General features: G+C 44.6%; 1 protein-coding gene across 2 annotated transcripts in view; it reads right to left on the bottom strand.

The window, feature by feature from the left end:
* Positions 1-13,492, bottom strand: part of ABL1 (ABL proto-oncogene 1, non-receptor tyrosine kinase) — a 77,043-nt gene that overhangs the window by 11,070 nt on the left and 52,481 nt on the right. For both annotated transcript variants that reach the window (XM_061352743.1, XM_061352744.1), the window contains exons 2-6: positions 11,126-11,299; positions 10,174-10,469; positions 5,142-5,414; positions 1,244-1,328; positions 703-880 (exon numbers count right to left, since the gene is read on the bottom strand). In XM_061352743.1, the coding sequence (XP_061208727.1) occupies positions 703-880; positions 1,244-1,328; positions 5,142-5,414; positions 10,174-10,469; positions 11,126-11,299 (1,006 nt within the window). The remainder of the gene's footprint in view (positions 1-702; positions 881-1,243; positions 1,329-5,141; positions 5,415-10,173; positions 10,470-11,125; positions 11,300-13,492) is intronic.

Consider the following 13,492-nt stretch of genomic DNA (forward strand, 5'->3'; position numbering starts at 1 on the left):
ATGTGCTAATTTCACATTCCAGTTAATTGGGCAGGAAAGGTCACGCTGTGGCAGAGGCAGCATCTTGTATAAAGCTCAGCGCCTCTCAAACCTTCGTGCAGGATGTGTCATTACATTGCTAGGAGGCCATTTCTACAGATGAAGAACGCAAAGCTCCAGCCATAATTGCAGCACACTTAAAGGTCAGAATCTCCAAGACTTTACAACTGCAGAGATGCTTATTAAAGTGAATATGCAATCTGGACAATAGTGGGAAGCAATCCCTAAAGAGGATGGAAAAAGTGAAAGAAATAAGAAAGAACACAGGATGAGAAGGCACTAAGAGGGTGGCTTTGCTGTGAGCATCTGCACGCATGCAGCAGCCCCAGCTGCAGCAGTTAATGGTTGTTAGAATCAAGGAAGAGCAGTAGTTTATCTGGTCCCGTTACTTCAGGAAGCATTTACACTTAAGGCCCTTTCCCAAAATAAGAAAGCAGCGATACATCTTTCACCTGCATCTACTTCAAAGGTAAGAGAAAAACTGAGAGGAAAACCATTAGAAGACCAACCTATAGACAGGTTAATGTACTGTATCAGAACACAGTGCACTCGTGTGTTAAATACAGGACACCAAAGTCAATGCCGTGGTGATCTAAAAGGCAGGCAAATAAATCGCAGGGTGTTTTGTGCCTGAGATTCAGGGGTGCTCACTGCCCTTCCTACCTGTGAATGAAGTTTTTCTTCTCCAGGTACTCCATGGCTGAGGAGATCTGAGTTGCCATGTACAGCAGCACCACAGCATTCACCTCCTGCCGGTTACACTCACGCAGATAATCCAACAGGTTCCCATATGTCATGAACTCAGTGATGATGTAGAAAGGAGGTTCCCGTGTGCACACCCCTAGGGACCAACATAAAGTTTACAATGAATGTTTCAGAGTATCAGTGAATCTTCAGGTTTTGTCCTTTAGGGCAATTTATACCTCCAGAGGGTGGAAATATGGGGCTCACAGAAAGAATGACTTCTGCCTGGAATTGGTTAATAGAGAAGTTTAATTTCCTGCTTCAAGCTCTGGCAAGTGAAACATTAGGGAGACGAGATCATTAAAAATCATGCATTAGTGGCACAAACTGTGAATTTTGCCAGACAATAAGTGTCTGTATTTAAAGCCTTGGTATGGTAAGGAGCTTATCTGCTCCTTAACATCCATATCACTGCACAAGGGTTTAGTCCAAATCCCTCTGCTTGGTATTTAGCACTTACCTAATAATTGCACCAAGTTCGGATGCTTGATCTCCTTCATTACTGCAGCTTCTTTCAAGAACTCTTCCACCTCCATGGTATCCTCCTGCAGAACAATGGTAAAGCTTTGGCAAGGACAGCATGCACAGAGGAGGAACAGATTTGTGTATGAGGACACAAAAAGAACTGCAAACTGACAACATAAGCCATAGTTCTTTCAAGGTAGTATTTCCCCTGTAGCCACATCACAATGCCAGGGAGTTAAGAACATTGGGGTTTTTGTTGGATTTAGAAAATATATATATATATTTATCATTCTTATTCTAATGGAGCTTTGGGGGGCAAGAAAATCCATATCCCTTTTGTGAAGGGCCTCTCACAGGACCACTCAGCAGTTGAAAAGGAAAAATGTGCTTGTTCTTAACAGGGGAAAAAAAAAGACAAGAAACAGAAAAGAGAAGAAATAAGAACGAACATAAAAGGAAGGACACGGCACAATCAAATACTTCAGATGCTGGGTCCCCAGATTCACTGGGTAAGAGCAAGAAATCCTCCCTTCCAGACAGGGAGGCCAATGGCTCCGTAATTGAAAGCACAAGGTTTCCCAGATTTCATTCCTGGCATTTAGAGCCTGACCCATGACGTAACTGCTCTGGGCAGACGTGTCACTACCCATTTGCTGAACGCCATAAAGTCACTTGGCGCAACACAAAACCGAGGAAGATGCAATCTTGCTCAAAACATATATTTTCTGACTCAAATATGCCCCAAATGGCCGGAAGGTCATTCCAAAGAGGTGCAAAAATACAGATCTGTTCCGAAAGCAATGTTTCTTTCTATATCCATATATTTTTTCAGTGATGGATTAATGTTGACAGGCTACATGGACGAAGTGTTTTAAGGAAGGATTGGAAAGGATTTACTGCTGCTGGTGAGAATGATAACAGTGGGCTGCTGCTGCAAGATGCAGCCAGCTCTCTGCTTTGCAGTTAGCAACGGGAACATTTTTCCAACAGCTTCATTCAATCATTTACTATTCATTGCCAATTAACTTGATTGGCAGCTGTGATTTGCTGAACACACTCTGTCAAAACTAATAGCCCAAAGGTCCTTGTGAGCAGAACCTTAAAGTGTTCTCTTTGGCAAAGGAAACTGGGTTAATAATCCAGGTTGCAAAATTACCCTAAATATGCATTTATCTTGTGCATGCTTTACAGGCTCTGAAAGGCTGCTCCTCTGCACAGCTGCTCCACTGTTTCAAATCCCCTGCCTCACAGTGACCAAATTGATAGGAAGGACACATACAGAGAACTACTGTAACAACGACCCCTCTGAAAATCTGACCTCATGCAAAGGACCAAGCTTAACCAGCCTCTGTCTTCCACTGCACAAACCCATTGAAGAAGGAAGACAGTTGTGGCTATACGATATATTCCTAGCAGAGCAAAGGAGCCTGCCATGGCATTAAGGGACATGAGGGCTACAAGTTGCCTCATGTAAAACACAGGCTTCTCTGCTGGGAAAAAAATAAAGAGTAAAAGAGGGAGGGGAAAGGAGAAGGAAGAGGCAGCCCTAATGGATGCAGACTTGAGATGCGCAGTAAAAAACGTGCTGAGGTCACCAGCTCACAACAGTTCAGTCATCAAATGGCCCTCATCTTTGCCCACAGTCACAGCAGGCTGCACTGGTCCAATGCCATGCAGGTCACAAAGCTGCACTCCTGCCCCTTTCCATCAACATCAGGTGTCAAACCCACAAATTCAGTGTGTCCTGTCGTAACAACAGACCCTTGTGTCCCGTGCAACAAACTGAGCTTCCATTGATACGTTTTACTGGGAAACATCTAGGCACCAAAACATAGTCTAGCACTTCCCAGTTAAATACAAGTGAGGAACAGCGCGTGCTGCTTCGGTTGCTTTCTTGTGTGAACTAGAGTTCTGCGCCAACTATGAGCTACGTTTAGACACTTGATAGAAAACTGAACAACAAATGGGTGTTCATAAGCATTGCTATTAAAAAAGATGCTAGAAGGATTCTTCTTTTCCTCTTTTAGTTTTTCCGTCTCCTTTATCTTATAGAAGTATCTGGAACAGATGGGGAAGGAACAAGCAGAGTCATACAAAGTTTCAGAAGATATTATCTCTGAGGAAAACAGAGTGAGTCACTTGAATGCTTGTGCAGAAGCTGCACAGAGCTTGTTTTCCCCAGTAGAACTGGGATACAAATGGGATTTTAAAGTGTTTCCCAAAACTTTGAAGCAAGCTACAATCCCACCTGTCAAGCAGTAGATTGATGGATTCAAGGAGGTAAGATTATAAATTTGCTTTTAAGGATGATTTTAGTATGCATAATTGCAGGTTGAAGTGTTTTCACAACTCTCTCCTTAGTTATTCTTACATTCTCCAGTGGAACGTGCTGCTCCGTACTACGTTATGAAGCACTTTTAGTCATGTTTCATTAAATATTTATTTGATGTATTTGAAACAGCCATGGTATTAAGGTTTCTCCTTATGCACAACAACCTTGATGGGATAACATGCAATCTGCATTTGCTGATGGGTTTTGGAGAGAAGAGAATGAAAGCAATGACTGGTCTGGAGTGAAGTGAGAAGTCTGAAGACATCGAGTATCCTCACACTGCAACCAGAAGCAGCAAAGGAGATGTTATAGAAAAAGATGTTCCAGGGAAGAGCTGCTCTCTCCTTTTCACTGGCATTTTGTTCAACCTGGTCACATCCCAGTTCCTGCACTGCCATGCTCCAGAGTAAGCCCTGCGGTCCCCAGTGCTGGGTACAAGCAGGGATAACACTAGGTGTCACTCGCTGCCTGTGCAAGCAGGCAGCTGGACTCTCCTCCAGGCAGCAACAGGAATCTTCAGAGTACAAAAAAGGCCAAAATGAAAATACTTTCTGCAACCATAGCAACCCCGAAATACTGCGGTAGCCTCTGCTCAGAGCGTAAGGACGAAATATTTTCCCCAAATGAAGGAAACGTTCTTCCCCTGACACTAAAGCATCCCCACAGTTCCCTCCACTTCACATTTTCCACTGCAAAAAAACCCAGAAAAGAAACAAACAAAATCCCCTGCTCTGTTTGTTTCTGCAAGACCAAACCACATCCCCATCAGAGGAGAGAGAACACGGTGTCAAGTTAATATAAACTCTTATTAAGCAATCAAATGCAATGTGTGTGGATGGTGCCAGAAGATCTCAAGACATTTCTATAAACACAAATGAATTAAGCAATGACCTGATGAACTCCCAAAGCATTATTTGCATTTCAAGAGGCAAGGAAACCAAGGCACACAAATCAGGGAGCAGAGCCAGAAACAGAGCTGATAATCCAGCTCTTCATTAAAGCCACTTATACATTTGAATATATTTTAGCTTGGATACACTTTTTCCTCCACTCCTCTCTTTTGATAAGAAGCAGCTGTGAAGACTTGCTGAAGTCTTCCAGGTACACAGAGAGCTCGTCTTTTGGGAAAGATGCCACGTAAGACACAAAACCAAAGCATGTAAAGCCTCCCTGAAGCACAGCCTTTGGATTTCAAGTTGACTGACTCACAATCCACAATTTTCCCTAAGACACCAGCTTGTGTTAGTGTATCCATCCATGAACAGCTCACCTTTACCACACCCTGAATGCAAGACATTAGGACTCTGTTTTATTTTGCTATGGTTTCATCAACTCTAAAGTAAAAATTATGCTGTTAATGTCCTCCTTTGTTTAGATACAGGTGTTTTGGGTATCACATAAAACCATAACAGGATCAAGCTCTCACAAAGATACTCTATTCCAAGCCTACAGCACACAAAGGGCAGTCACTGACCCAAACTGTCTAACCAGGGCAGCAGCCAGCCTGAACGTGCTTTGCTTAATGGAGATAAACTGGAATACTCTGAGATTTGAGTCCTACCTTTAGAGTCTTCACAGCCACTGTAAGGTTGTACTTCTTCCAGACTCCTTCATACACCTCTCCATACTGCCCTCCACCAAGCTTGTGTTTCATGGTGATGTCAGTTCGCTCGATCTCCCATTTGTCATAGTTTGGAGACACACCGTAAATAGTGGGCTTGTTGCGTTTGGGTGCTGGGTAGTGCAACGTGGTGATGAGCCCATCTGCAACAGTTGAGTGATGATGGACCAGCTCTGCTAAGGTGTTGAAGCGGCTCTCTGAAGAGACATACAGCTAGGAACCAAAGAGAAAGAGAAAGCTCATACACATAATGCATGTTGGAGTATCCATATGCAGAAACTACATTATAAAACTGAGAAAGCAAAGTTGCTTCTACTTGAGCTGCAGCACTATGAGCTCCACAAGCTCTGGAACTAGCTCTCAGAGCTGTGAACAATCACATGGGAAAGGCACGGATTCAGGAGAAAATACATGAACTTCACTGCAACAATAGGGGAGGAATGGCTGCAAATAGCATTAGACTGGCATGCTGTTGCTTGAAATGTCTTTTTTCAACAGGCTGGTCAGTAAAGACTATGGGACATTTCCTGGAGAATGGGGAGTTGCCATCCTCAGTGCCTTGATGCCATTATGGCCATCTGGGTTATGACATTTTCACCTGCTTAAATTCTCCTTGGAGTGTCACTAGCAAACTGGTGGCTTCCCTGCTTTTGGCCTAAGCTGCTGCACAGCATTTTGCATCAAGTTAGACAAGTGGTCTGTTCCATTCTTGTGATGGGCACTGGTCAGTAACACAGAAGTAGAACCATTACCACTGAATGAAAACCTGCTGTAAGGTTAGATCTGTATTTGTTACCTGTATTTGTTACCATTTCAACATTTACATTAGGATCCATTTTAAGCCTAAAAGCCTTTCCTGGTCAAAGAGGTGAAATCACCTTAAAACAGATGGTCTGAGAACAGAAAAGTGACAACAGGAGAGGCTTTTACAGCTGTGTGCATTGGACCACCAAGAATTACCCAGTACAATCACAATCTAAACCAAGCCATACCTTCTTTGGGAACAACTTCTAGTATTGGCAGTGGCACAAGCAGTTCACATGTTAACACTGAGGACTAAAATATGTAAGTGTGGATGCAGAAAATTATGTTGACCTCCAGGATCACTTGGAGGTATTAGAGAAGTATGGAGAAGGAAGCTGCCCGTGCTTTTATGATGGCTTGTATTGATGATCTCAAAATCTCATTGGAATTAGGTATTTGTACTTTGTGCAACAGATTATATGATTTGTTACAGATGGAGAAATTAAATACATGGCTAAAGGTTTTACAGCAATCCTGTAGCAGGATGGGGAACGGAACAGGATTGCCCTGTCCAACCCACAAGACAACACTCCATGCCTTAAACACACATGAAGTTTTCCATTTACCTTAAAAAAACCACATCCACCCACGAAATGTGCTCATTCTGTAGGCAGATTCTAACCTCTCACTGATCACATCTCAACACTGACTCCTGAAGGCCTGACTTCCCATCAGCACTCCTGGAAATCAGAGTTATGCTGTGTTTAAATCTTCATCTGGAATTGGAAGCACGTACCACAAGAACATGAAGGAAGGAGCAGCTATGAAGGGCATGCTGAGATGCAGCCCAATGAGTTTACTGCAACCTCCCTTCTCCACTGACCCCATTACCAAGCCTTAACTCAAGCTGCTTGCAGGATAATTTCCCCCAAGAAAACCATCTGGTGCTGCTAACTGCACACATACAGAGGTTACAGACTCAGCGTTTCTGCAGTGCATGAGGTTATGTAGGGACTCACACAGTTTGCTTCCTGGAGATCTAAAACACAGCAAGTTTCACCTCCACGTGAGGAAGAACTTTACAGTGAGGGTGTCAGAGCACTGAACAGGCTGCCCAGGGGGCTTCTGGAGCCTCCCTCTCTGGGGACATTCAAAACCTGCCTGGACACGATCCTGTGCAACCTGGTCTGGGGATTGGACTAAATGATCTCCAAAGGTCCCTTCCAACCCCAGTGATTCTGTGGTTATTTGGGTAATCTTTATACATCATCCATCAAACTATAACACCAGTTCCTGTTCTAAGGGGCTCTGCTCGTACAAACAGGCTACCCATTGCAGCTTCTGCCACTAGATCACACCTCTCTCTCCTGTGTTTTACAAGGATGATTAAAGGGGCCTATGCAAAGCTCCAGTGGATCTTTACCACGATGGAATTCCTCCCACTCAGTCAGCAGACAAATCTGAACAGCCACACCAAAAAAAAACCTCCATGAAGGTCCATAACAAAGGTGCAAGTGTGCATCCAGGTCAGCAGCTGGGGGCTCCAAGAGACTCAAACAGGTCATGCATCCATCACCCTTAATGCTGAGGATAGCAGGATTGGAAGAACTGGCAGGGCAATGCTGTTTATTCAGTTGGGTTACTCAATAGGAGGCTTTGCCTCAAGTATTATCAAAGTCCTGTGCGCCACGGAAGTGGTTTACCAGATGACTAGCTGCACTGTGCCAGCCAAACCAAGAAAGGTCATTTTGAATGCCTTCCTTAAAAAACAACCAACCAAAACATTAAAAGGTGGTCCAGAAGAATACAACCCATTAAACTGGGAAAGAAAGTAAAAATACCCTGAGGATTTTACTTTTTTAAGTTGCTGAACCCCAGTGCATTCAGTATGAACAGTGCTAAACCTAAGATGTACACACTTCCAATCTCTTCCTTGTCCCTTCCATTTTCCTTTAGGAAAAAGAATGGGTACTGCTGTGTGATGCATGGCACATCTCCGTGCTGAGCAGCAGCTGCTCCGCATGTCCCTCTAATACCTCTTTCTTCCCTTAGTGCGTTCTCTCAGTCACAGGATATGGTCCCACCAAAGCCATTCATCCTTACTGCAGCACTTGCAGACACTAAATTCCCTGGACAGGCTGACTAATGATACAGCAGCCTGAGAAGGCCTCAGGTGCTCAGGGAGTTGAAGGTAAGAGCTTTCCTCCATCAGAGCCATGCTCTGCTGTGAAGTGGGTAATAGAGTGTGACATGAGCAGCTCGGAGCAAGGAACCTGCTCCAGCAGTCTCTATTTTGCAGAGGGAAAAGCAGGGATATTAGCTGTTTCTCTTCCTAGCTCCTCTGCTTTGACAGCTGGGGACAGGGCAGCAGAAGCAGCAGAGCAGGCAGCACGCCTGCCTCTAAGCTGTCGCAATTCACTGCCTGGCTCATTAACACAGATTGAAACCAATGCGGTTTAACACTGCAGCACCTGACGATGGCATGTGGCAAACTGCCCCTTCTGCAGGGATGCTGGGCCTTGGAACAGCAACTGGGAGGACTGAGGCTACCTCTTCATTTGCCCCTGCATGAGGAGCCAAAGCCCAGGAACCACAGCTCTCAGCCATTGCCACTTTTCCATTCTGTACTTCCAACCCCCACGAGCTGCAGATCTGCTTTAGTGAATTGTGCTGACCTGCACCTTCGCTCAAAAACACCAAATGAAGCAACACTGTGAAAATGAGCAGTTAACCTGGCTAAGACAGACCTGAAGAGCTTATTGTACCTCTGCAAAACGTGGTTTTGGGGAATAAAAACAGCTCTGCTGGGATGAAAGCCTTCATATGCCAAACCCTTTTACAGCTAAAATGGAGAACACGTGCTATCACCTCACAGACACATGCTTATTTACACCAGCTGAAGGAGGCCTGGGTTCAAAACGTTCACATGTGAACACTGCTTGTCTGCCAGCATCCATGTGAATAGAAGGGGTACCAACTAGAGAGACAGAAGGAGGAATAATACCCCAGACTGCCATGTAGTTCTTCAAGTATGCTGCACGTCAGCATTTCCCAGCACAATTTTGACCACAGAGTGTGTCTACATGGGAGGGAAAAGGAAGAATCAAAGCACCGTAACTTGGAAATACTTTGCTTTAAATAACATGGTCAAAATTGTCTCGCTTACAATCTGTTTGCCAATGCAAATGAAAAGCATTTCACTACTGAATGGTATCTGTTCATTTTATTGCAGCTTTTAGAGTGATGAGTCTGATAAATAGGAAATATCCATCCCTATGTTCTCATATGAAAGATTCTGCTGTCAACATTGCTGTAAGAAGACCACAGCTCTTGCAGGACAAAGGTAAATTGGCCATGGTGGGCCCCTGCTATACTTGATTCTTAAATATCTTTTTTTGTCGAAGTACTTCAATGGCACAGAATCTGTCATCTACGAGATGCTGGCAAGAAGAGCCTCAGCAGCCTTGCTCCAGACTCACACTTCAACTTCTGCACAGGATCTAAAGAGACACTGCTTAAAATAGATTTGTTTAAAAAAGGAAAAGATTTTCCAATCTCCAATGCCAGTAGAAATGTTTCTGTGAAAATCTAAACAAAAATCTGTGGAAAACTACACTTTTATCCTAACGTATCTCTGCAGCATCCACAAAGCGCAGCATTGCAACACTGCCACAGCACACAACTAGCTAGGGGGAGAAACGAAGAAACTAGAGACAGGGCCCATATAGAAGTGAAAATGCCTACCCGTGTCCAATGATCACGCTGAAATACTGTAGAGAAATCAAAACAGTAGTTAAAAATACTGCAGAATAGCTCAGAAAGCATTCTGCCTCTAATATGTACAAGATTATTAGCAACAGGTGCTGACTTTTCTGATTTGGCAGTCAAAGAGTTTACCTTTTTGAATATGTGGGTAAGAATTCATCCTCAGGATCTTTCATTAATATTATCTATTCATTTCACCTCTGATGTAACTCTAGTATCTCCTACACTAAAGTGTTTCACTACTGAGCTGTATCATAGCTCACCAGAAGTTTTCTAAAGGAGTAGAACTCTTCTGTCACAGCCATGTTGAAATCTCCCAAGTTTATTACAACTACAGATGATGAACACTGAGATCAGAGTTCAGAACTGATCAGTTCAAGTGCTATTGCTTGACCTTGTGCAGTCAGTGGACAAAGTACACAGGGGAGGTTTTCTTTCGTGGTTTGGATAGCCTGCAGCCTACCTTTCCATCAGATGCAGTGTTTATTCTGTAGTGGTACACCCTCCCTTCGTATCGCAGTGAAATAGATCTCTGTCCTGGACTGCTCTCACTCTCTCGCACAAGAAAGCTGCCGTTGATACCGCTGCTCAGAAGGTACTCTGCAGCGTTACGTGACACTGGTCCATGATACCAGGAATGCTTCTCCAAACTATTCACTGGGGTGATGTAATTGCTGGGTACCCAACCTTGTCCGTTCTTCGTTTGGGCCTCGCACCATTCCCCATTATGATTGTAGCCCAGGACACGGAGCTTTTCACCTTGGCACAAGAAGAAAATACATTTACACATGGCAAAGCTGGAAGCTGAGTGCAACAGTTGGTTCTTTGTGGCTAACAGGTCATGAAATAGTCTCCTACAGGAACAGGTATCTGACTGAGCAAGGAGCATGTGTGTTTCTTTAAGCTTGAGTAGACCCCTGGAAGCCAAATGAAGTCACACACATGCTTCAGGAGCTTGTTAAGCTCTCGAGCAGTTCTGCACCAGCTCTGACACGGCTTGAGCTTAAAAACTTAATCCAGCAAATTTGGTTTGAGCTGAGTTGGCTTCATGGGGCTGGGAGAGAACAGGACTGGTTAAACAGTGAATAAGCATTTCAATTAGCAAGGTAAGCAGATGTGACTTGGAGTACACAGGAGGAACAGGACTGAATAAGACAATGCCGTATCTGTACAGTCATTTTCATACCGGGTCTGAACGATGAAAATTAGAGAGGCCAGGATCTAAAATCAATTTATTTTAATATCTCAGTCAGTTTCTTGCCCGATGCAAATCTTTGTAAGATATTTGTACTTGTTTAAGAAGAATTCCCCCAGTAAAACAAAAATTCCTGAGGGTTTATTGTATAACTCATTTATTCCACAGTGACTTCCACGCCTAAACACCCTCCCAGCACCATTCTGCCCAGCTACCTTACCTTTAGTTATGCTGAGAGTGTTGTCCCCACTCGCCACAAAATCATACAGTGCAACAAAGAGATGGGGGTCATTTTCACTAGGGCAGGACAGAAGGTTTTCCTTGGAGTTCCAGCGAGCTGCTTCGCTCAGACCCTGGGGCTCAAAGTCTGACACTACCGGTCTCTGAAGGGCTTCTGGAGGAGGAAGAGAGAGAAAGAGGAGAAAGCAGGTTCATTTTTGCTGATAAAAGCCATCTGGCTAACCCACGCACTCTGAGTTCCTCATTTGCATTAGTTCTTGACACGTGTGCTCCTCGTGCATTACAGGGCAGACAGTTCTTCCATGCACATCTCCTGCCACATAGGCAGGACACCCTTATCCCCAAGCTGTCACGAGCCCCCAGCTCCTACTCTCATGACACACAGGGAAAGCCCCTCTCCCTAGTCCCTCCAGTAAGTGCTGCTCACGTAGGCTGTTTGGTGCCTGTAAATCCTCTGGCTCATGCCTAACTGCTGGCATGCTTCAATCTGAAACCAAACCCAAGACCTTTAAAAGGTAAATCCCTTAATTAGGCTATAAATGAAATGGCCACAACGTGCAGCAGAGAGAGCAAGGCAGGGCGAGATACAGGAGACATGGCATTTAAGAATGAGATACATACTTCTACTCTTCACAGTGTTTTTAATCATTTCTTATTCAAGTAGAAGGCAGTGCCTCTTTAGCTGCCCTCCCTCCTGCTGCTGCTCTTGAAGCAGAGAGCAGCAGTGAGCAGGCTCACACAATGAGCTTGCCACATTTTCAGGAACCCCTGAGACACTTCCAGGAAAAGAGATTCCTAAAAACTGAGCTTCACAGGTGAGTAAAACCCAGCTGCTGAAGGGGTTTGTACACTGCGGCACATCAGGCATGTAATATTCAGGAAGTACCAGGCCAGTCCAAGTCCATCAGGGTGCTCCTACAAACCCTCCTCTCTGGGCCATGATTCAAGTGTTTGGGGCAGTGATGCTCCAGGTAGTTGTGCCCCCTCACTCTGATGTGCCGCTCTGCCCATGGCAGCCCCATGGGGAGCTGCGCTGGCACAAACCCAGGACAACAAGTTGTGAAAACCTTGTATTTTTGAGGAGTTATTTTCCCTCTGGGTGAGTTTGTTGAGTGGGGTCAGAGCACCTCACACAAACCCCTGCATCAGTGTGGCTTTCATAGAGTCAGATTGGTTGGGTTGGAAGGGACCTTAAATCCTATCCAATTTCAAGTCCCCTGCCACCAGCAGGGACACCTTCCGCTAGACCAAGATGCTCCAAGCCCCGTCCAACCCGGCCTAGCCATGGGGACAGGAAACAGCCCTGCTGCACCCAGCCCCTTGCACCATGATTGCTTTTCATTGCTCAGCATCAGTCCCCGCCTACTCCCTTCACCCACTGCTGAATCCCTCTTTGGGATTCGGAGGGATAAATCCAAAGCCAAGTGTTTTCTACATTATCAGGTCACCCGGGAGCACAGTTTGTTCTTTATACTTGTAATACTCACTACAGGGGTTGCTATGTAGATGAAATCACACCAAAATGTGTTTTCAACAGTCATGCTTGTTTGGTCTGGAAATCCAGTATAAGCTGCACCAGTAAACCAGTGAAGAACTGATTGGATTGACCCCATGAAATCAAGTGTGGAGAGGGACAGGACCAAAGTACATCTCTCACTGAGGACATGTTAACAAAACCAACCAACCACCACCCAATACAGCCCCACAAACAATAACAAATCCCATTATTTTCTAAGCTTTGATGGTGAAAGTGCCAATGAGAAAATGAGAACCTGGCATCCTCAATGTGTTGGTCCGATCACCACTGGTAAAGGTCCTCTGCTCTAACATCTGAATGGTTATTTATGAACATGAATATTACTGTATTCTGTGGGAAAGGTAATATACATGCAGGCAGAGCACAAAACAGCAGTATACACACTTCTGGTCTTGCTTTCCTACCCAAACTGTATCTGCAGCGAGATTTATTTTTATAGTGAATCAGGAAAGTCAAATGATTCTGCTTTCTGAATGATTCCACTGTCAGAAAAGGTGGTGGCCTGTTGGGCGGTGTTTTAAAGCACCCTGATATCCTCTCTTCCCTCTCCTGTTTCCTGCAGGAGGATGTGTTTTAACAGCCTGGGTTTGCTTCAAGAGGGACAATAAGAAACAGAAAATCCACTTTCAGAAATTAAGCTATAATCATTTCCCCATGAAAACGCTTTGATCCTGTCAAGCCCATTAAGCTCCCTTATCACAGGGCGCTGCAGTGACTGAAGATACTCCAAGGAGTTACACCATCAGTAACACCTGGAACAGACAGACAGCAGAGAGCTGCAAGGAGCAGATACACCACCTCAGCAAGGAG

Source organism: Neopsephotus bourkii, unplaced genomic scaffold, assembly GCF_033783945.1.
Source record: "Neopsephotus bourkii isolate Nb327-2 ecotype Australia unplaced genomic scaffold, CSIRO-AGI_Nbou_v1 NB_659, whole genome shotgun sequence".
In the NCBI taxonomy this organism is placed as follows: Eukaryota; Metazoa; Chordata; class Aves; order Psittaciformes; family Psittacidae; genus Neopsephotus; species Neopsephotus bourkii.